The sequence below is a fragment of the Psammomys obesus genome, unplaced genomic scaffold (genome assembly GCF_907164565.1).
Source record: "Psammomys obesus unplaced genomic scaffold, mPsaObe1.curated_primary_1811, whole genome shotgun sequence".
Lineage (NCBI taxonomy): Eukaryota > Metazoa > Chordata > Mammalia > Rodentia > Muridae > Psammomys > Psammomys obesus.
Window position 1 is genome coordinate 4,080,515 of NW_026585691.1, and position 25,036 is coordinate 4,105,550.

Genomic DNA, 25,036 nt, shown 5'->3' on the forward strand with positions numbered 1-25,036 from the left:
TGGTTTATTAAAGCCTTTCATGATCTGAGGTCACCTCTATTACAGTTTCTTTTAAACTTCAAAACAGTTCTTTAAAAATCTCTTTCTGCCTTCCAGTTTTAAAGCACTGCCAGCGTGTGTCTATCCCATGGTTCCAGCTGCTCAGGAGGAGTGCCTAAGCCCAGCAGTCCAGGCCAGCTTTGGCAGGAGAGTGAGGATTCCTCCTGCCACCCCTCTCCCATCCCTCACAGGAAAAAGCAAATGAAAACGGAGGGAAACGGAACAGGAGAGGAGAAGTAATCAGTACCAACACTCAGGAACCAAGCCTGAGCTTGAGGTCAGCCTGGGCTATTGAGCAAAACCCCTTAAAAGGGGGTGGAAGGAGAAAAAAAGAAGAAAGCTGGGCAGTCACGGTGAACACCTTTAATCCTAGCACTCAGGAGGCAGAGGCAGGGACATCTCTCTGAGTTTGAGGGCAGCCTGATCTACAGAGTGAGTCCCAAGACACCAGGGCTAGAAAGAAAAACCCCATGTCAGTAACAAACAAACAAACAAACAAACACAAAAGGGGTGGGATTAAACATTTTGTATTTAAATAGTTTATGTCACAATAAAATTTTTGGTTTATTTTTCATTTTTTGTTTTTCTCTGTGCAGCCTTGGCTGTCCTGGACTCCCTTTGTAGACCAGGCTGGCTGCGTATTCACAGCGATCCTCTTGTAATTGTTTCCCTGAGTGCTGGGGTTACAGGTGTGCACCACTGTGCCCAGCCTGTTTTTAATTTTTTAAATCATAACTGTTAAAAACAATAAAGTAAGCCAGGTAAAATAAAAATAAAAAGTAAAAAAGAGTCTGAAATACAAGCAGCTTTTAGATATAAGTTAATTCATATTTCACAATAGTGTGGAAGAATGCTTTGGGAACAAGACATTCTAGTAATCTTAATATTCTTTTCATAATTCTTCATTCCTACATTCAGCTCCTGTTCATGAAGTCAGATATTAGTGAATCATATTAGTATTTTTAATCTGTTACCTTCATATGTCTACTTACACAAACCTCCTAATACTAATTTGAACTTCTTTTCAACTGCAATAATGTATAGCACATGTAATTCCATTTATATTGGGTAGGGAAGGCAACAGGATGGGAAGAGAGAAACAGTACTGAAGCAATAAACTGAAAAATAACCTTTATATAAAATCTTGGGAAGATTTTCACTTTTATTGAAATCTTCATTAACTCTATCTATTTCATGCTAATTGGATTTTCTCAGGGAGTGGCCTGAGAAACCATAACCTTTACAGTGTCTGCTTTCTCTGTGGAGGCTCTGCTTGTATCAGGGTTACGAAGAGCAGCCTGCAAGGCTGCCAATCTTCAAAGGGAAAAGAATGTGTCCTTCTGTCTGTGGCTTCAGTCCTCCAAGATGATCAGAGGACACGATGTTACAGATCTGATGCAACTTCCCCCTTTTTTAAAGATAGCTAAGAAAATCTTTTCCACCCCAGTAGTAAAAACTGAATCCACCATGTAGTTGGCAAACACTTCAGTGCTCGCCCCAACCCCAGCCCTTTGTCATTCAAACACACACTGCCTAGTCTGCATAGGACAAGGAGGGACATCCAAGATCGAAGAGGTGGTTTCTGCAGTCTCCAAGGAGACTTAGAAATTACTGACACATAACAGGAAATGACAAGTGTCCCAGAAGCTAGAAGTTCAGTAGAGATTACCTCATGTAACTGGAGTTAGGAGAAGGGAATTTTCAGTAATAACTTCATAAGCAAGAAGAGGGCAGGGCAATTCTCTTGGTAAAAGAAAATAAAGACAGAAACTGTAAGTGGGCTAGAGAGATGGTGTGGTTGGTAAAGTACTTATCACATACTCTAAGAACCTGAGTGTGATTCCCAACACCCACATAAAAACTTGGGGTGTTTGTAGCCCTGGAGAGGCAGAAACAAGAGGATCCCTTGAGCTCTCTGATTAGCCAGCCTTGTCTTACCTAAATTCCAAGTCCCATGAGAGATCCTGTCTCAAAAAAAAAAACCAAGGTGAAGGCACCTGAGCAATGATATCCAAACAGTTATGAACTCCACACGCATGTGCACACACATGAGCACACAGGCAAAAACAACTGTTAGGCCTCAGAATCTTGTAACACAAACCATAAAGTGGTAAGGAGGGCTTCACAATTGGGTGTGGTGGCTCCTAGCTGTAACCCAGCGTTTGGAAGACTAAATCCTGGCTCTTCTAGAGTAAAGTCAGGGCCGGCCTGAATATTTTAGCAAAATCTTTTCTCAAATTAAAAAAAAAAATTAAAAAGGGACTGGGATACAATCCAGTAGTATTTGCTGAGCATGTCCAGGGTACTGGGTTCAATCCTTACTACTAGGGGGTAGAACTGGAAGAAAAGCTGATGTCAAAATGCTTAATATTCAAATATACAAATATTTTTACCTTTTAATCCTATCAATCAGCCAAGCCATCAGAAACTGATGTACAAGGAAAGTGCTAAACTATGTTAGGAAATGATACAGTACTCTTCCTCAGAGAAATCTGTTTCTCCGTAACAGTTAAGTGATGGGGAAAATACTAATTTCAACCAAAGCTTCGTGAACTCACAGAAACCACCAGGTCCTTTGGGGTATTTATATGGAGTGTAATTCCGCAGGGTGGTTCTCTGGCGTAGCACTAATGTGACCCCTGCAGCTGCAGCTTCCTTCCTGCATCTCAGCAGCTCTGGGTATCCACACACTTGCAGCTCTGTTTAACTGCACACAAAAGACTGGCAATTGGCCAGGAAGCTCCTGCCACTCTCGGGTGTGTTCTACCCCAAGGTTCAAGATTTTCTAAATCAATTTGGCCATGAAATGATGTCTATTTTAGTATACTATAGCAATGTAAGAGAAATTAAACTCCAGTGTTCAGTTAACAAAAATGCAAAGTCCCTAAAACATATAGTAAAGCCCTATGAAAAAAATTTCATTCCATTAAGCTGATCCTTAAAATTTCCTCAAAGATTTACCATTTCCTCAGAATTTTACCAATAGCAAGAAAATAGCAAGAGAAAACCAGATGTAACTGTATTTAAAACGCTCTGGTTTGAACATCCCATGCACACTGCTAACTGAAATCAGGAGTGAATGCTGTCAGCACCTGCACCACAGACTGACAGAACCTATGACTATGAAGGGGAGATAAAGACATTCAAGATTGACCCAATTTCTGCTGTCTCTAAAGCAAAAACGTAGTTATAAACACAGAACACACAATTCTATAAACAAAGAAGCTGTACCATTCTTGGTTAATGAAGGGCTAGGATGGGAGTGGAGTTAGAGACTTACATAAGGCTGGGTCAGCAACAGCAGCAACATGGCTAATGCTCACAGCTGTGGCAAAAAGGAGTACTCCACAACAGTAGGCAATAGTAAGTGAACACTGCCCTGTGTGTGGATACTCTCAGAAGACACTAATTTTTACTCAAGTCTTTATCTACCGCTAAGCTTCTCTCCCCGCTATCTCTTCCAGGTCTGATCAATAAAGAGTACTTGTCTGAATAACTTAAACCTTTAATAGACCTGTAAAACATTAAAAGACCTGAAAAAACACTGGTCTACTTTTCTCTCCTTTGCAGACATCTTCCTACAGTTAGCTCCAGACACTGCAGAAGGACCAGCATGCCCTTCAACAGAAAATGTGGGCCTTGTGAATACTTGGGAACAGGTGCAGTAACAGCCCAGCACTGGGGAGGCTGAAGCAGGAGCAAGCCTGTGTCATATAGCAAAATCCTGTCTCAACCCCCTCACCAAAAGCAAGTCAACAAACAGGAATAGCTGGACCTTAAATGCCCACTTGTGCTCAGTACTGTCTACATATAAAATTCGAAAACTACTTTGCAAATACACAATAAATAACTCTAAAACAGTCTTCTAAATGGTCCCTCTCAACATCAACAACTCCTAGAATTGAAAGTAAAACAACTAAAAAATTATTCGTCATACTTTATGATCAGGGAAAGAAATTTCCTTCACACAGTAGTAAAAACTATAAACTTCTCTTTATATGCCACATGGGTAACAAACTGTTAAACACTGCTTGTGGCCTGAACAATTCACTCCTAAGTAGTCATAAAAATAGACAGGACTTTACTACCACTTACATGAAATGGACATGTACATTATATTACAAGGGGCCAACAGTTCCAACCCATACTTTTTAGGACACAGGATCTACCTTTGTAGCGCAGGATGACCTCTTGCTTAGCCTACAGAATGCTAGGAATACCAGCAAACACCACCTGGCATGGCTGTCTCCAACCTCCTCTTAAAGAATAAGATATTTTATGGAGAAAAAAAGCCTGAAATGCTGAGTTGGTAACACTAAATTCTTGACATTTACCTCTCAGGAAGTACAAATGAATAGAACCACAATGAGATAAGGAAAATTATCAAAACAATCTTTCAAACAAAGAAGCTTAACTTGTAAGAACACATTTGTGAAAACAATACCATTTCCAGAAAATATTAACTTACCAGTATGTGCTGTAGCTACTGCAATCCATGCACACTGTATGCTGAGCTTTCTCTTGCTTTTCTGATCTCTTATGGTTGAGTAAGGATATCTGTGCATCTTCATAATGTTTTTTTGCATGGCCATTCACATACCTTACAAAGCCAAGTGAAATTTTTATTTTAATTTAAATATTGCTTTGGAAAGTAGTAAAAGATGATGACATTATAAACCAAATTAAATGAGAACTCTTGAAAAAATATATGGTGATATATTAAGCTAAATACTTACAAGAATACTCAAATTTGCAACTTAATACTACAGTCAATTTTGGAGGGATGGCTCAGAGGTTAAGAGCACTGTCTGCAATTCCAGAGCTCCTGAGTTCAATTCCCAGCAACCACACGGTGGCCCAAAACCATCTATACCCTTAACTGTCCACACATGCAGATAGAGCACTCATATATACAGTCAATTTTTAGTTACACCTAGATTAGGGCCAAGCGAGGAAAGGCATTACATAAGCAAACTGGTTTCAGTGCTATTTATACTATCACTATTAACTTTTATGCTGATGCTTTTCCTATATATTTTTAAAGGTTTTTTCAGCTTAGGTTGTTATTAAAAAATAAACAAATAAACTCTGTACACTAAATTAATAAACCTCCTTCCACACAGCCATATGCTAAAGTTGCACCTCCAATATGAAAGTTACACAGTAAGTAGGGCAATCTATGTTCTCCTGAATATGGCTTCAGACCTTCCCTCTGAATGCCTCATCACCAACACTCATTGAAATGCATTTGTTTAGAACAATCCAAACAAAACACAAATTAACTTAAATTTCGAAAAAGTACTGTTTCCATGTGAACAAACATAGCCAGTGGTTGGTTATATTCATACCAATTTTGTAACTTTCCAACTCAAGTTTAATAAACCATATTTTATTACAGGTGAAGGGCTGTCCATGCCATGGTGCACAAGCAAGCAAAAGCCAGAAGATGATCCATGGAAGTAGGTTCCCTCCTTACCTGATCCATCCAAAAGGATCAGGCTTGGTGGCAAGCGCCTTTACCAGCTAAGCCATCTCACCAACCCTAATAAATCATTTTATTACACCTGCCCTTCATGTAAAGACTAGAATGCTGTCCCTGGCCTCTACTAGAAACTAGAAACGACCCAAATCATACCAGTTCCTTGAAAACAAGTCTGCAAAAGGTGGCAATTACTTAAAACCTCAACTGGTAAAAACAAATGCTGGCTGACTAGCACCAGAATAAAGAGACTCAGCAAGCAGGCAGTTTCATCTTAAGGTGCAGTGGTTGGTCAAGGAGCTGCAGGTACCTTGGGGAAAAGGTGGTACTACACTGCAGCTCAAGTCCAGCCTCCACCTGCCAGGAAAACTCTCACCCTTCGCCTCGGATGAGGATTCAATCACTTTCTCCCCCTCAACTTCAGAACCAAAGATCCTCTATCTCCAAAGTAGACTGAGTTTTTTAAAACAAAACAACAAAGGTATGTGCTTAAACTAGCCTTCAAAGTGAGGCCTTTCATACACTAGCTCATATGAGCACAATGAGTTACTAACATTTCTGTACTTGCTTTCTCATCTGTGAATGGAGGTTACAATACATGTTTCACATGGATTATTGGGCAATTAAACTAAATAATTCAGGATTCAAAATGTGGTTCACTACCACTTTCCCCTATATATTTAACTATTGTTTATTCAGAATCCAAATAATAAACCAACTGCTTAGACAGTGGGCATATGAAGCACTATTAATACAATGTGTAGTTCAGAAGAACTTGCTGTTTAACTAAAAAAGGAAGCTCTAGTCTGTGTAAGCTCGTAAGCACCTTCATGTTCTGCCCTCAGTGCACACCATGAAGAGTGCTCTCACAACAACAACAGTGAACGGCATATCCTTATACGGTACATGCAGGGAGGAGCTTCAGTTACAATACTGTAGTTTCCAAATGCACTCTAAATTGTTCCTGTGTAGCTGAGAACAAAGGAAAATGACACCTAGGTATGGAGGTGTAGTGAAGCCCAATATAGGAGCTTAAATTAAACCCCTAAAAGATCAGTGATGAAAGTATAATTATGAATGGATGACACTAACATTAGCGATGTTTGGCTAATAAACATACACTAGTTAGAAGTTAACAGTATAAAGCTAGCCTCCCTAAAAATAAGTATTTCTCTCACAGTTTTAGATTTTTAACTTCTTTAGACATATGGTCTATTGCACAAGGAACAAAGTTATGTATGTCACAGATCCCAATAACAATTCAATAACTTAAAAACTAAGTAGGATCGCATTGTAAAGAACAGTAGAACATTTATCTCAGATCTGCTGATACACCATATTTTTTTGAAACACTAAATTGAAAAAATATATATTTAAGACTTCCCTGTAGGCAAACAGTCTCAAATTACTGGGGGGGGGGGGGGGAGAGAAACAAACCTCTGTATTTGGCAACAATAACTGGAAGTACAGAAGAAGTGCCAAGATCAATCAGACTGTTCTCCACTATCTGTTCAATCTGCCTAGCGTCATCTCTAAATGTCTGTTAAAGTCCTAGCCTTGAACTTACCTTTGCCATTGATTAGAAAAATTCCACCTGCAGTGTCTAGAAAATGTCAACTTTCTTTCCCAAAGCCCAGAGAATTGTTTGTTGCTTCCTATTTGTCAAGAATATTAACCTTACCCAATTTTTCCCCTCAAAAATGCCCTGGTCTTTCCACGGTCATATGACTTTCAACATTTGGATACGGAGCACTCTGTGACATCCGAAGGCGCCACATAACCCTTGCTGCATTATCATTCTCACCTCTCAAAGCTAGGAGAGAAACCTAACTCTTCAGAGGGGGATTAAGTCCTTCTACTTGTCTTTTTTAAAAAAAAATTATCTGTACAGAATATTTTCAGGCTCACAGATCCTGGAGATTTTGAAACCACAGCAGCCACAATTAAGATACAAAGCATTTTCCAAATGTAGTCTTAAGTGTGCATGAGACAGATATTCAATTCCAATACTCAACATGAAAAATCAAGATAACTGAACAACAAAAATGCTTTTCTATGTAATAAGGATTTAAAGTAACAATGGGAAATACTAAAAATAAATACAATATAGATGTAAATCCCTGTGATTTGCCTGATACGTGACTACTAAAAGAAATTCAAAGTAGATCATCTCCTCTTCCTCCTCCCCCAACTTTTTCTTTCTTTTTTTGGGGGGGAGAGGGTGGTTGGTTGGGTTTTGTTTGCTTTAGTTTTTGAACGATTTCATTCTTTAGTCCAGGCTGTTCTAGAACTCAAACAGACTGGCCTCGAATTCACAGCTATCCTCCTCCCGCATGTTAAGAGTTATAGGTGTGAAAACACCAAGCCTAGCTCTCAGAGTAGGTGGTTTCTAAAGCTAAATGGCAATAAAAATATCCTTGAGTTAGTGTTAGAATCAGTTATTGAGTTATCTAAGTAATGGCATCTGGAAGGCAAAAACTGGACAGAAGTGGTTAGGACTGAAATAGAAGCCTCTAAATCTACATAAAAAGCAAAACATTGGTTGTTTCAGTGTGGTTTGGTTTTGAGGCAAGGGTCTCACGGAAGGCAGGCCTGTAACCCAGGTTGACCATCAGCAAGGACAATAATAAACTTCCTGTCCTCCTGCCTGTCTTCTGAGAGCTGGGAGCATAAGAATAACTACCACACTAAGTTTTGTGTAGTGCTAAGAGCAGAACCCAGGGCTTCATGCATGCCAGGAAAGTACTCTATCAACTGAGCCACATCCCCTATGTCAGAAGGCAAAATATTTTAACTGAATAATGAAATATTTAGTATAGCTCAGGCAGAAATAAGTAACTACACAGAGATGTCATTTTCAAAGGTAATCCCATTATCTGTAAATATTTAAATTTTTGACACAAGTCAGTAAAGGAAGTTGACACAGCAAGATAGCAAGTGAGACAAGATCAGCTTCACGCTGATACTGCTGAAGTAATGAAAACATGGATTCAATTATACTACTCAAGAGTAGGCTTAAATTTTACCCTAGTAAAAAGATTTTTAAAGCCAGGTACGGTGGTGCACGCCTGTAATCCCAGCACTCAGGGAGGCAGAGGCATTGCTGTGAGTTTGAGGCCAGCCTGGTCTACAAAGCCAATCCAGGACAGCCAAGGCTACACAGAGAAACCCTTTTTTGAAAAACAAAACAAACAACAAGCAAAAATTTAAACAACCATTTTCTAAACTTTTGTTTTAAGATTTTAAAAGTTTCCTTGTTTCATTTTCCCAACCAAATATTACTAGTAGGTTTTCTTGGTCACTAAATTTTAATTCTGCATAGCAGCATAAAAGGATTTCCCCTAGATTTTCCCTTCTTGTATCAGATAACAAGTATTCAACCTGAGATCACTACAAAGAATGACATGCTATGACTAACAAACATATTTAAATACACTTTCAATATAAGGTTTGGGGGCAAATTATTAAAGCAAGTAGGGTAATGAATAAAAATATGTCACGTACCTTCCACAGTGGACACCTGAACAAGTCAAACAGACCCAGGGGCTTTTGTTGGACCTGCACACTAATAAAAAGAAAAATACAACATGGATTTGGATCGTGTTATTTTCCATTCCCCAAATCCCTAATGGTGCCCTGTGACTTGTCATAAACCCCACAGCGCACAGCGCTTGGTGCCTGTGCTTACACAGATGACTGTCTGCCTAAAGCTGACCCAAAAGGACGGAAATGCACATCCGCACTGTTGTGCATTTTAACTGACTCATTCAAATAGCCTAGCCATAAATCAAACATGTGCACATTTTCTTTATTACTTAATCTTCTTTGTAGTCCGCAAGTTAACGGGCTACTTTCCCATTAAAAGCATTTGGTTGGTTTTTTTTTCTTTTTCTCTTTCTTTCTTTCTTTCTTTCTTTCTTTCTTTCTTTCTTTCTTTATCTATCTATCTATCTATCTATCTATCTATCTATCTATCTATCTATCTATCTATCTATCTCTTACAATATTGTCTGCATGTACACTTGCACACCAGCAGAGGGCACCAGATCTCACTATAGATGGTTATGAGCCACCATGTGGTTGCTGGGAATTGAACTCAGGACCTCTGGAAGAACAACAGACAGTGCTCCCAGCCTCTGAGCCATCTCTCCAGCCCTTCTTTTTCTTTTTAAGTCTCTTTTAATCACATATTTTTGCCATTAAGGTTATATACAACTATAAATAGCAATTCTTCCTTTATTCAGAGGTATAACCTAAAATCACAGTTAGGCCTAATCCTAGTTTTCTAAAAGTATTGTCTGATATAACAAATGAAGTGCACACAATTCTTGATGATGGTGTTAGCAGGACAATCATTTTAGTATTACAGCTGGCCCAGGCAGGAGTGGGCATGGAAACTTAAAATGTTGATTACTTGATTGTTGTCGGGCTGCTGTCACTCAGTTAGGACACTTGCCTAACATATTGGAGTCCTTGTGTTTTTCCCAGCAACTCACTTCAAGAAAAAGTGCTCTTTATTTCCTCATTCAGTTACCAAAAGTCCAATATGTAATAATATAAATTTAACTCTCAAACATTTTAAGAATAGAACAGGCCAGAACATGGAAGTTTACTTCATATAAGACCTTATTATTAAAGGAAGCTTCAATTTACAGATAGATAGGTTTCAAAGTGTAACCATAATATGAACACACTTTCCACAGAAACAGAACTTTTTCCAGACTCTTCTATGAGAAGCTGGAACATATATACATGTGCATGCAGGCATGTACACACACACACGCACGCACGCACGCCACATAATCCATAATGTTTACAATCTGAATTCAGAGTCTATTCAGAAAAACATAAAAATATTAGAGCAAAGTTTTTTTAATATTTCAATATTGTGCTCGCTTCGGCAGCACATATACTAAAATTGGAACAATACAGAAAAGATTAGCATGGCCCCTGTGCAAGGATGACATGCAAATTCGTGAAGCGTTCCGTATTTTTTAAGTGTAATTAATAAAAAAATAAAATAATAAAAAAATTCAATATTAAATGTCCAAGAGAAGTGAGAAGAGCAGAGTAAGTTTCAGGTCAGCCAGGGCTACACAAAGAACCCTGTCTCAAAAAACCAAACAGTGTGGTGAATGGAGACATATGAACCTGCTTGCTCTCACTTTCAACTGTACTGTCTGAAGAGTTTCAAAATACATTACTTCCCTCATAATAATAATGAAGTTTAAAGAGAGTGGCACTATCAATTTATACTAGCAAATTTATAATTTCTAAATATTAGTGCTAAATTAAGTCAAAACTATGGATTTGTAAAAATATAATCAAAGTATTTAATATTGAAGTAGGTGTACACATTCCACATAAGATCCAACAGTAAAAGTATTTTCCTCTTGAAATGTAAGAATAGGCTGGCATCACTCATCATTAAGGGTCTAGAAATATAAGTAGAAATATAATAAGACTAACCCACTTCCCCTGAAATTAAGAGCAAGGCATGTAAGCCTCCATAGGTACTAAGTTTCCAAAGAACAAGACAACAGTGGAGTTCCTAGAGCAACAGGAGGCAGCTGTGGGGCCAGAAGAGTGCCAGGGAAGACTATAGGAAGTAGGCAGGGATCAAATCAGGGAGAAGCCCAAGTGTGGACACCAAGTGTGGAGATGTGCCAGACAAAGCCTCAAGGAAAGATGGCAGAACTAAGAGTTCAGGGCCAAGGTGAGGAAGACAGTTATGAAGCACAGCCTTTTTCACTCATCTCTCTTTACCTTCGTCCTTTTCTTCCTCCAGGCTGCAATCTGTCCTCTTGAACTAAGATTAAATGAGTAAATTATCCATTGGTGAAGCCAGTTAAGCATTTGTCGTAACAGTTTTTCCTTCCTGATTAGTTACTCTGTGATTGCCCCCACTACGAATTCTCCCTTCTCATTCCCTGACTCTCTAACCGCCCTGGGCAGCTGAATACCACAGGTAATTCCATGCAAATCCAAGTCTTATGAAACTCAGACCTTCTCCTTGCTGTTGTTTGGAATGCTTGCTCAAAGGGAGGTTGGCCACAGGTGAGAAGTCAGGCTACTCTGAAACAAACATACTGTAAGCCTGACCTCAAAGAGATTGGGGGAAACAACATCATGGAAGCACAAAGACGCCCTCACTTAGAGAGGCACATGAGTTAAGGTGTTCTAACTACAGATACTCTGATGAAATCCTGACAAGTTCTGACCCACAAAACTGTAAGCAAAGCACACAATTATTTTTGAATTATTTTGAATTGCTAGGATGTGGTGACAGAAAACCATGCAGCATGAAACATCTTCCCATCTACCATGCAGCTCACCAGCATTACTGGCACTAGTTAAGTGAACAAGGGAGTTTTAAGAGATTCCACCCAAAAGGAATTGAGGCTGTCCAAAAGGCTTAACTACCTCTCTACAGGAAAGGCAGTGAAGATTAAGGCATGGCAGTCTACCTTGAACTAAGCTACTTTATACTGGTGATCTTTCTGTACTGACCAGTATTCAGAAACTCAAAAGCTCAAATCCATGTATTTTCCCAGCCCTAAGTCTGATTAATTCTTTCATGAGTATAACGCCTCACTTCTAATTTTTCCCTGTATTACATTTTAAAAAGTAACTTGCTAACAAATAGATAGTCAAATCTTCAAAAGTTCCAAAGCACCGTTCCTCTAGACTACACCTGTTCTGTGTGAAGATTCTTAAACAGCACCACAGGCAATTACAGGATTCCCTTTTCTCCTCATGAAAAGCTACAAAGCCTATCCTTCAATCCTCTTGCCTCTCTGAGTTATGTGATATAAGAACTATTCTGAGAAACCTCAGATTATACTTCTTTTGCGGCATTAGATACTTGACACTGTGCTCTGACCCACCTTCCAGCTTCTCCCATGACAGGGCATACAGAGCCAACTGTAAGACTGTTTGGTTCATATACAGAAACTGAAGACTTCTCAGAGGCAGAGGTAATCTGCTTTGGGAGCTCCAGCCACCCCTACCCTGATATCATCTACGTCAGCATATATGTAACCCATTCATGTCAGCTCTGGTGGAAGCTATGCTACAGTCTTCTGCATGGATAACTAGCAATGGAGCAATGGAGTGAAATAACTATTTCACTACATAGGAATCAAAAGCAGATTAGAGGACTGGAACATTTCTCAAAATATAAGACGCCATCCCCTTGAGGATGTCAGCTCATTGGCATCATTTCTAGAAATTGAAATCTTTATTTCCAGTCTATGCAGAACTGTCTTGTCCTGCAGCCATTCTGTAACCCTGAAGCTAACAGTCAATACAGAGGAATGTAATTAAAAAAAAAAAAAGTCTCAGAAACACCTGGCACTCGGTGGTGTGAGGGTGAAACAGCACTGATAATAAAGTGCATTAGAAACAATCCACTGCTCCACATGAGCCTTGACCCAAACCATATGAGTAGTTATTTCTTAACTAGGAATGCTCCCAAGGTAACTTTCAACTGATTGCAAGGTCTTCCAGTCAGAAAAATAATTTCAACAATGAATTTACTTCAATAGCCTTGACATCTTATTTTAATAAAACCACTGAAAATGGGAATGACGGGGTAGGCAAAAACTCTTACACTATTATGAAATCTTTTACATAACACTGCTCACACAACCAAAAAGTTAAATGTTTATTCATCCTGCAAGGTGCCTAATCATCGTCATCATCCTGCATATACAAAGCTGTTAGTTGTAGCATTATTGTTAAGTGCAAAGTACTCTAACCAACCTACATTCTCACATGTGGAAGACCAGCTGCATTTCACTGTGACACACTCATAAATGGGATACAGTAGAAAGTGATAGATCAATAGCAGATGGATGAACAGACAGACAACTGGATGAATGAGAGAGGAATGGAGAGGAAATGATAAAGAAGTTAGGGAATGAGGTTCAGGAAATGCTCAGGCAGTAAAATGCTTTCCTCTCAGGCATGAGAATCTGAGTTTTAACACCAGAACCCATGTTTTACAAAGCTGGGCATGGCCAGATGGTGGCGGCACACACCTTGGCAGACACTCTGAGGCAAACAGAAGGATTTGAGGCCAGCCTGCTCTACAGAGTAAGTTCCAAGATAGCCACAGCTACACAGAGAAACCCTGTCTGGAAAAAAGAAACAGACGATTAACAAAAAAAACAAAAAGAGGAGGAGGAGGAAGAAAAAGCAGGCACAGCAGCAGCAGAAGTAGCAGCAGCAGCAGGGAACGATGGAGTTTGCTTGTAATCTCAGCACTGAGGACATGGAGGCAAAAAAAAAAAAAAAAAAAAAAAAAAAAAAAAAAAAGGAGGGTCTCTGGAACTCACTGGCTAGCCTGTCCAATGGAATCATTGAGTTCCAAGTTCAGTGAAAGATCATGCCTTAAAAACTAAGGTGGTGGGCTGCCAAAATTGTTGAGCAGGTTTAACCTGATGGTATAAATTCCATTCCTGAAACCCACAGTGGAAGGAGAAAAGTGACCCCCAAAACTTACTCTGTGACCTAAAGAAAAAAATATTATTATTAAAAATAATTTAATTAATTAAAAAATAAGGTTGGAAGCATGAGAAGAAAACAACTGACATTGACCTCTGGCCTCTACACATACAAAAACACACAGACACAGACAGACAGACAGAAAGACACACACATACCACACCACACCAAAAAAAGAAAAAGAAAAAATACTCACACAAACATGGATTGATATATAAAATAAAATGGTAAATGATAAAAAGCAACACACAGAAAGCATATATAGTTTGCTGAAAATTCTTAATTAGAATAGCTTTTTGTAAAACTTAACCTTTGAAACATTAACAAATGTTAATTAAATGTTAATGGTCTAGGTACTCAAAATATGAAATAAAAGCACCAAGGATCAGGTGAGAAATTGAAAATGAAAATCAAATACACACAAATTAGGCAAGCTGTATTTAACTGAGCATGTGGAAGGGGAAGGATAGCTAATCCTAGCTTTGAACACACTGCTCTATACAGCATCACGTACAGACAAGACCAGCAGGGTGTAACTCAAGTCTAGTGACCAGAGTATCTTCTGCAATGGTATGGGCTAGCAATTCTGGAATTACTGTCTCTGATTATAGAATAAGCAAGTGAGTATACATGCACAGGTCATGAGAGCCAGCTTCTCAGCACTGAACATATGCAGCAAATATGGAAGGGGGAGGAGTCAGCCTGTGGTGTCGAAAGGAATCATGGATGCCAATGGGAACTCGTGGTCATACAAATGCATACATACACACCAACAGTGGTAAATATACCTATTCATTCATACTTCTATCTTAGATCTTTCTGCTAAGAAATCTTAGCTTATAAACATGACTTCCAACCAAAACCAATGAGGGCTCCTTAGAGAAAGGACTGATTCCAAGTCCGGGGTAGGCTGGGTACAAGATATGCATGGAACATCTTATGATATTAGAAGAAGAAAAAGAAAAAGACCCCCCCCCAAAAAAAAAGACCCAAAATGACACATCAAAATTACAGATTAAGAAAGTTCCCACTGGCCAAATCTAAGACAAGTTGAGTCTCAAAATAATGATAACAGTATCACTGAATAAATGAAAATCTGTGCCTGTGCTATGGTGTGTAAGCAAATGCATAATCAAGGGAAAAAGGAAAGTTCTTCTTTATGGAATACCAGCCAACACATGTGAAAGAAGTATTAGTTAGAAAACCTCCATCTTGAGACCATCCTAGTAATAACTCATTCTATCAAGAACAATTAATGAGCAATGGCACATGCACGTAATACCAGCACTGGGAGGGCTGCAAGTTCAAAGCCAGCCTGTGATATAGAGCGAATTTAAATGCAGCCTAGCTAACTAAAATTCTGATTTATTTTTACTTATTTATTTGTTTGTTTATTGTAGGTGGATTTTAATCCAGCAATATGGCTACTCAGGCTGGAATAGACACACCTTTCGCACACACTTTTAATCCCAAGTAGTGAAGGTAAAATTAGCTGGTAGAACAAAAAAGCCAGGGCGGTGTTCATTTGTGAGTTTAGAAAGAACAACGAAGAGTGAGTTTATTCAGCTGTAAGTCTCAGAGGCTAAAAGCTTTCGAGGCCTAGGTTAGATTGTACAGAGGCTAGACGCTTCCAGGACTAGGCCCAGGTTAGCAGATGGAGGTAGTAAGCATCTGAGATGGCAATTATATCAGGCGAAGAAAAGTTACTATTTATCTAGCCGGGGGTAAGGCCAGCAAAATGGTTCAGTGGGTAAAGAGGGAGAGCACTGACTCCCAAAAGCTGTCTTCTCATGTCCGCCTATCTATGGAGCGTATGTGTGTGCACGTGTTAGTGCTGCCAGTATGTACGTGGGCATAAGGCTATGTACAGGAGCACAGGTAGTCTCTCAAGGGATGTGTCCCACAAGAAAACTGCATTCCCTCCTCCAGCAGCCTTCAGTTGCTGAGAGCCCCTCGTCTATCCATGCTGCGGTTTTGGCTTGATCCTGTACAGGTTCTATGCTTACACTTACAACTATGATGATATGTTATCTTGTATATGTTTATAAATATATTGTATATATTATAAATGTTATAAATATATAAACATAATTAAAAAAGAAAGATTGGTGTGTTCCAGTAGTATAGTACTTGCTTAGAATGAGAGAAACCATAGGTGTAACCCCTAGATAGAAGGTGTAAAAATTAGTATTTATAAGACAGGTAAACTGGGTTCTTCAAAAAAGGGTGAAAGAACTATTTCATATGAAAGAGAGATAGTTAGAACAACTACAAGTAACACATGATCCTGGATTTGATATGGGGTAATGAGGAGGCAGATAGAAAGTGGAAATAGCTATACAAAGCACACATATGGACAACTGAAGAAATATGGATATAAAATGTATTTTATATTGCTATTAAATATCTTACTGCATAGCATGTCCTTGTACTTATAAAAAATTTATGATAATGGAGCAGTATGTGTTCAAATTATTTAGGAGTAGGTAGGATATATAAACAGAAGGCACCTATGGAAAAATGATAAAGAAAATAGAAAGGAAATAAAATCTTAACAATTAGCAAGTCTAGATAAGGATGATATGGGGATTATTTGTACTATTTGTAGTAATGTTTCTTTTATTGTTATTGCTGTTTGTTTGTTTGTCTGTTTGTTTTTTCAAGACAGAGTTTCTCTCTGTAGCCCTGGCTGTCCTAGACTCACTATGTAGACTAGGCTGGCCTCTAACTCAAAGATCTGCCTGCTTCTGTCTCCTGAGTGTTAAGATCATGCCCTGTGTGATGTTTCTTTAAGAGTAAAATTACATCCAAATCAAAGGTATATTTTTAGCTTTAAGATTAAAAATACTGAATTCTTACTTTCAATTTAAAAACTAAAAATAAAGGGGGAGTGAGTAAGACCTGGAGAGGACAGGAGCTCCACAAGGACCAAATATATCTGGGCACAGGGGTCTTGTCTGAGACTGATTCTCCAACCAAGGATCATTCATGGATATAACCTAGAACCCCTGCTCGGACGTGGTCCATGGCAGCTCAGTATCCAAGTGGGTTCTTTAGTAATGGGAACAGGGACTGTCTCTGACATGAACTTAGTGGCGGGCTCTTTGACCTTCCCCACCCCCCAAGGGAGGAGCAGCCTTACCAGGCCACAGAGGACATTGCAGCCAGTCCTGAAGATACCTAATAGGCTAGGGTGAGATGGAAGGGGAGGAGGACCTCCCCTAACAGTGGACTTAGAAAGGAGCAGGGAGGAGATGAGGGAGGGAGGGTGGAATTGGGAGGGAATGAGAGAGAGGCCTACAGCTGGGATACAAAGTGAAAAAGAAACTGTAATTAATATAAAAAATAAAAATAATCGAATAAAAAAACTACAGTGAGATCACATTACTAATATATACAAAGAATCCTATAAGGCACTAACTTGTCTTCATTAGTGACCCTGAACTAGTCCAGCAAACACACTGCAGCACAGTAACTGCAGTAGTTACATGCTCTGACGACTGTATTTCCTACATAGGCATACACAGCCAAGGCACAGTCAGAATCTCTGGGCTTCCCAGTCCCCTGACTCTGTTACTTCTTGTCTTCACCAAGAAGGTAAATATGGCTAAACTTCTGCTTGACTAGGATGGTGCAAATATCCAGTTTACTGAATGAACTTTCCAAGTAACAGGGGCCTCTTTCTTGGTGAAACTGTCTTTTGCTCACAATAAAAAAAGTGTTCCACGCCAATTGGGCACATCCCCAGCCCCAAGATCCATGTTGCAAACTACATTCACAATAATTACTCATTTTTTGTTTTGTTTTCTTTTTTTGTTTTTTTTTTTTTTTGTTGTTGTTGTTGTTGTTGTTCTGTTCTGTTTTGGTTTTGTTTTGTTTTTGAGACAGGGTTTCTCTATGTAGTCTTGACTGTCCTGGATTCACTCTGTAGCCCAAACTGGCCTCAAATTCAGAGAGATCTGCTGGCCTCTGCCTCCAAGAATGCTGGGATTAAAGGCATGCACCACCATGTCCTGCTAATAACTCATTTAGCAGACCAACCTTTGCCTTCTCCCCCAACTCAACTCTTATTCAACTGAAATAAACACGAGCCTTCAAGATAAAGAAAACTCATATGAGGCCACCAAAGTAGACAAAATCAAGAAAATCTGTAAATCAAGAAAAAAAAAGATTGAAGAGCAGGGAGATTCTAGTAATCCCAAAGAGGCTGCTGAAGCTTTGTGCCAAGAGAGTGCAGATGGGAACAGGATCAGCACACTAGGACTCCATGGACAGAGAGGGGGAGCCTGGGCTGAAAACAAGGAGTCAGGAGAGACATGCTGTATGTCAAAGTCAAAACACTATATCCAGGGAGAGCCTCTATACAGACTTCTGAATGTCTGCTTACAATGAAGGTAGCTTGCTTCTTGCCTCTTAGGGAAGCTCGTATAAACAGTCCATCCACTGACAGAGCTGTACAGTGCTAGTCTAACATGAAAAGACGGGTAAAACAGATCTGTAAAGAAAATCTCCAATCCAAAAGAATCATTTTTAATAATGTGTGTTTATTTTAATAATTATCATTTTAATAATTATCATTTTTAATAATGTGTGTTTATTTGTGTGATGTGTGTGTAAAAAAAAAAAAAAAAAGGCATGTGCCACAGCTCAGGTGTGGGGGTCAAAGAACAAGTCTCAGAGGATGGTCTGTAGGTTCCAAGGCCAGCCTGGCCAGCTATGTCATCTCACTGGCATCATTTTTAAAAAGAGAAAAAAAAAAAAAAAAAAAAAAAAAAAAAGGAGGATGGGGCTAGAGAGATGGCTCAGTGGTTAAGAGCACCAGCTGCTCTTTAGAAGAAAGAACAATTCCTAGCACCCACATGGCAGCTCACAACTGTTTGTAACTCTAGCTTCAGGAAATCTGACATCCTCACATGCAAGCAAAACACCAGTGCACATAAAATAAAAATAAATTATCAAAAAAATTTTAAAGAACCCAAAAGAAATAAAAAACACTTAGAAAACACTTTAAAACAAAACAAAACAAAAACAAAAACAAACAAAAAAATAACCTCTACGTCCTAGAAGGATAAAGAAACTATAAAATGAAAACAGGACTTTGTAAGAGGAATGGACAGAGAATGAGAAAGAACTCTTAAAAATTAAAGATATAATCAAAATTCAACAGAAACAGTGGAAGAAAAACTTCAAGGAATCATCCAGAGTTTAGAACCAAAAGGGGATGGCGGAAGGAAAGGAAAATTAGAAGCTCTATCTAATTTACCTTACGTTCAGTTAATAGGGCTCCAGAAGACGGAGACAAAAAAAAAAAAAAAAAAAAGAAGAAAGAAAGAAAGAAAGAAAGGGTCTAAGTTTCAGTGAAGAAATGTATCAAAGTTAACACACACTCACACAACCCTACCTAACTAAAGAGTGTGAGTGTTAAAGCGTACTGAGTGTCAGCAAGATGGTTCAGAGGGGGAAAGGACCTGCTGCACACACCTGGAAACTGCCTTCCACCCCTGAAATCTACATAAATGTAGAAGAAATCCAACTCCACAGAGTGCCCTCTGACCTCCTCACACAGGCACCTCCCCCATATCATAAGCACACACAAATAAAAATAAAAATTTAAAGTCTCCTTAGTAGAAAAGAAAGCATGCATGCCAAGACATAACATTTGGAATTTTCAGAACACCAAGACAAAAAAAAGGGGGGGGGGGGGGGGGGGAGGGATGTATATAAAAGAGAAAGGCATCAGGTTTCTAACAGCAACACAGTGAGCCTAAAAATAAAAGAACAATACCTTTCAGCGGTGAGAATTCTTCTTTAATAATCCATATTCAGCCAAGCTATCACTTTAAAAAGATAATAAAATGCCAAACTTGTAAACGGTCAGAAACTGACCTTCCATGGGAAGGGACCTAAAGAATATACTGCACAAAAAAAGGAAAAGATATGAGATCCAGTAAATGGGAGGCCTCATGTAAGAGAACAAAGGGACTACAGGAAAGCTGCCCAGTGAGCCTAGAACCAATTATTCCTAATGGAAGCACAGGACAGAGGGTTCTGGAAAGGTCTCCAGAAAAAGGAAGATTATCTAGCCTGCTACAGAGGCAGGAACACAGTACCAGCCACCACCCTTGACCAATTTATATGAACACCTGGGAGAAAATGTCAAAAGTTAAACAATTCTAAAACAGACAATGACTAAGGAAAAGCGAGTGTTGAAGAAGAAAGAAAAATGAGTCACTTCATTAAGCAAATGTGTTCTCTCATTATGTTAGGAAGTGAAGATAGGCAACAGCAGGGTATACAGCAGTCATGGACTGCAGAAAGGGGGCCAGAAATAAAGCCTCAAACTCATCAATAACTGGGTTCTGCCAAGTACTCGGGGAATTATGAGAGAGCATGCACACAGAGCAAAGCTGGGAGATGGCTATAGACAGCAGGCCTGACAGGCGAGAAGGAAACTGTTTTTTCTATCAAAGTCCACAACTATTTTTCTAAAGACTAATTTTTAAAGAGTGTAATGGTCATAGAAATTCATAAACTTTCCCAAATCATATTTTAATTTAAAAATTGTCAGGACTTGGGTAGAGTGCTGGCCTAGTGTGTACAAGAGCCTGGGTCAGATCCTAAGCAGTATAATAAGAGAATCATGGGGGAGGGGGAAGCCTAAAACAGTAAAAAGCATAAAATTTCCAATAGTAGTTCATCATTTGGGTCCAGGCCAATTCCTATTACTTTTACACTAATTTTTCCTTCTCTTCTAAAGCAAATGTAATTTCAATGCTGGCCAAATTTTATCATCTATATGTTAACAGATCCAGAAACCTACAGAGCTAGAAAAGAGAGGGCATCTGGTCCTGCTGACTCCCACACATCAAGGCAAACTGATCATCAGGCTTATTGCCCAAACGGCTCAAGTATTTCACTCTATTTTTAAGAGGACTTCTAAAATCATTTTTCAACAACATATAGAATGAAACCACATTCTCAAAACTGTAACATGCTAAAGAAACCTGTTATTATTCCTTCTTTGAGAAACTCAGACTTGTTCAGACCTATTCTGGGGGAAAAAAAAAAATCTGTAAGGTTGCTTCTACTCTGCCAATCTTCAGCTTAAATCCTGCACTGAATCTCTACCTAAGTGGGAACCAATAACTATTAAAGCCACAGCAGATCACTAAATTACAGTCAGAATGGGACATTTTCGTGCCTGGGAAACCAGACACAAATAGCTACATAAAAATTACTAAGAGTTTAATATTGTTTCAAAAATAACTTCCCCTAAGAAGCTGATTACATAGAGAATAAAAACAAAAGCCATGAATTACTTAAGAAAATCTAGCATACATGTTTCCGTGTATTTAGTATAGAAGATCTGATGTAAAAATTCTATGCCTCTGGCGTGGAAGAGATGGCTCAGAGGTTAAGAACACTGGCTGTTCTTCCAAAGGTCCTGAGTTCAATTCCCAGCAACCACACGGTGACTCATAACCATCTATTGTGAGATCCGGTGTCCTCTTCTGGTGTGAAGGCATGTAGGCAGAATGCTACATAAATAAAGAACACAAGCTTAAAAAAAGAAAAAACAAATTCTATGCCTCTGCCAACAATACACAGAAATAGTAATGATATTTTAAAAGAAATAAGTCAATATAAGCACTATACAATTGTTATTTCACAACAAAAACAAGTACACATATTTAAGAAAAAAAATGTATATGTATTAAGGAAGAGCTCCCTCCTCTACGTACAGAAAATAACTATGATATTTACAGACCTCATTTTAAAAACACCTGGTTTTTGTGTGTAGGTGCTTGGCCTACAAGTATGTCCATGTGCCCTGTGCGTGCAGTGTCTCCAGAGGCCAGAAGGCACTGGATCCCTTGGAACTGGAGTTAGGATGGTTATGAGCCACATATGGGTTTTGGGAATTGAACCTATGTCCTCCGGAAGAACAGTGAGTGTTCTTAACCTCTGACCCATCTATCCAGGCCCTGAAATCTATAGATCTCTTAGCATAAGACTTTCTTTCTTCAGAGAACAACAGGTTTAACATTTCTTTCTAGTTTTTTTTTTATTATTTTGTAATAAAGGTTAATGCTAAAGCACAAAGTGGGGAAAATTCCATACTAATATTTACTGGTAGGCTGGAATGGGAACTCTATTCTTTTAAAATTAATGGGACTGTCTACAAAGAAATAGAAAAAAAAATACAAATCGAGCATGTATTTATTTAAATGATCCCAAATGAGATTTACAACATTTCATTTTTTGTAAAGATTTATATTTTTAATTATCTGCATGTGTCTGTGTCCTTGAGAATTCAGGTCCCCTCAGATTCCAGAAGAGGGCATCAGATCCCCTGGGCTAGAGTTACAGGCTGCTGTGAGTCCTGTGGTGTGGGCTGAGAACAGGTCGGTCCTCTGAGCCACCTCTCTAGTGCCCCAATACTCTACCAGTCACCTGCAACTCCACAAGAATTAACTATTTTTGAAATAGCTAGTATTACTTAACAAAAACCAAAGGTTGGATTTCTTTTTAGAACAGATACAATTTCAAATCTGACAGTCTTCCAAAATATATATCTATTAAATGTTTTTAGACCTGAAAAACTACTTTTTAAATGAGGATCTAAAACAACCAAACAAAAATACTAAAAATCAATAAATAAAAACAATGAATTTAAACCCTTAGGACTAACTTCTCACAATGAATGTTGAACCTGAGTAGCTATTGTACACATATCAGGTGAGGCTTGATCTGTTACTACAACTTAGAAATGCTGATGTTGGGCCTGGCAATGATGGTGCACACCTTTAATCCCAGCACTTAGGATGCAGATGCAGGCAGAGCTCTGAGTTTCAGGGCAGCCTGGTCTACAGAGTGAGTTCCAGGACGGACAGGACCACACAGAGAAACCCTGTCTCAAAAAAAAAAAACAGAAGAAAGAAAAGAAAGAAAGAAACAGAGAGGGAGGGAGGGAGGGAGGAAGGAAGGAAGGAAGGAAGGAGAGAGGAAGTGGAAGGAGGAAGGGAGTGGAAGGAAGGAAGTAGAGAGAGAGAGGAAAAGAAAAGAAAGAAATGCTGATGTAGCTCACTGTTAGTAACCAGACTAACTCAAAGACTTAGCTTGAATTAAATCAAATTTCAACTAAATCCAAAGTTTACTACATGAAAGTAAAATGTTAAATTCTCTTATCAATAATAAAGTTGTTCTAAGGGCTCCACATAACACAGCTTTTTACGCTTCTAATTCATGCGTATAGGTGTTCTGCCTGCCTGTTTCTCTGGGCATCACGTGCATGCCTGCTGTCTGGGAAAGTCAGAAGAGGGTGTCAGATTCCCTGGAAGGAGTTATAGACAGTTGTAAGCTGCCATGTGGGTGCTGGAATCAAACCTTTGGAAGAGTAGCCAGTGCTCTCAACCACTAAGTCATCTCGCCAGCTCCCTATCTGGTTCCTTTAAAACACCTAGTATACTAAAAGATTTCTGTAAAATATCTATGACCATAGGGAAACATTTCATTATAGAAAGTTGTTTACTAAAAAATTTACTTTGCTCTTCAAAAACTTATCCAAGTTACTACTTCCCAGCCAGGTGTGATGGCTCACACCTGTACTCCAAGCTACATGGGAGGCTGAGAGGGAGGAGCACCGCCACAGATCAAGGCCAGAGAGAGACACTCTCTCACAATCAGTAAGTCAAAACTGAAACCTCCTATTAGTCAGCAAGGACAAAGACTTAAAGAAGCTAAACAGTGTACTATCTTACAACTAGATGCATCAAACCTACAAAAATACAGCACTCTCTTCTTAAGGATGAGAAAAAGAGTATAAGAAGTCCCTAGAAGCCAGTCTTAAGGGCAGGTCAAAGATAAAAAGGCAAGCAGATTTCTACAAGGAAGGTTATCTTCAACCCAGCTAGAAGAAAAGAAAAGCAAGACATAGTATCGACTAAAGAATGGAAAATACATCACTGATAGAGCTACTCAATCCTAAAGCAGATAAAAATCCAGTTGGCTATAATATCTCTTAAAAGATATGCACATGCACTGGTTTATCTTAAAAATAAACACCCAATTCCCTTCTCAAAGAAGCTTGTAAAATTAAGTTAGCTACAGTTTATTGTTTAGTATCTATCTAACACAACCATTTAAGACAAGTGCAAATTCATTTTGTAATGTACATGTTTAGTTTCCTTTTTTTGTTTGTTTGTTTTGTTTTTTGTTTTAGAGACAGAGTTTCTCTGTGTAGCCCTGGCTATCATAGAATTCACTTTGTAGACCAGGCTGGCCTCAAGCTCCCAAGTGTTAGGATTAAAGGTATGTACCACAACTGCCCAAATTTAATTTCAACAGTAGTTTTCAAAATCTGAAACTGCTTCCCGAGCTCACGTGTTTATGCATCTGTGAACACACACACCTCAGTGCACCTCACAAGGAGGGAATCTGTCTTAAGACCTGCAATCTAAAGATTGTAATTAACGTTTAAGGAAATACACCTGGCAAATATTAGCCTATAACTAAATGTAACCAACATGTGGCTTAAAGGCAGATCTCAGATAACCTCCAAATTATCAGAGGCAAAAGCAAAATTCCATAGTTTCAGAAATCTCTCCCTCTTCTACAGGGCACAAGCTCCACCACCAAAAACTTCCTGTATTAGAAATAAAATAAAACCAGCAGGCGGGCTCAGTGGCACACGCCTTTAATCCCAGCACTCAGGGAAGCAGAGGCAGGCAGATCTCTGTGAGTTCGAGGCCAGCCTGGTCTACAAAGTGAGTCCAGGACAGCCAAGACTACACAGAGAAACCCTGTCTGGGGAATAGGGGAGGGAGGAAGATAGAACCAGCAAGGGGAAGGGAACTCAACTGACAATTTTTTTTTTTTAAACAACCAAAATGCATTTTTTTCTGTACCTATATTGTGGGAGCTGTTATGTCTGTGTGGTGAATTTCAGTCTACAAAAAAAAAATAAAAATAAAAATAAAAAGACGAGCATAATGAAGCTGACTTTCAAAG

The 25,036-nt window shown here is 38.9% G+C and overlaps 1 protein-coding gene and 1 non-coding gene across 3 annotated transcripts in view; one reads left to right on the forward strand and one right to left on the reverse strand.

Moving 5' to 3' along the window:
- Window positions 1–25,036, reverse strand: part of Usp3 (ubiquitin specific peptidase 3) — a 78,886-nt gene that overhangs the window by 45,960 nt on the left and 7,890 nt on the right. Inside the window, exons 2-3 of one of the 2 annotated variants that reach the window (XM_055597839.1) lie at window positions 9,023–9,083; window positions 4,508–4,639 (exon numbers count right to left, since the gene is read on the reverse strand). The exons of the other annotated variant lie outside the window; for it this stretch is intronic. Of the exons in view, the coding sequence (XP_055453814.1) occupies window positions 4,508–4,639; window positions 9,023–9,083 (193 nt within the window). The remainder of the gene's footprint in view (window positions 1–4,507; window positions 4,640–9,022; window positions 9,084–25,036) is intronic. 2 annotated transcript variants of the gene reach the window in all.
- Window positions 10,407–10,513, forward strand: LOC129670352 (U6 spliceosomal RNA). Its single transcript, XR_008719183.1, has one exon. It is a non-coding gene; the product is annotated as a U6 spliceosomal RNA (small nuclear RNA).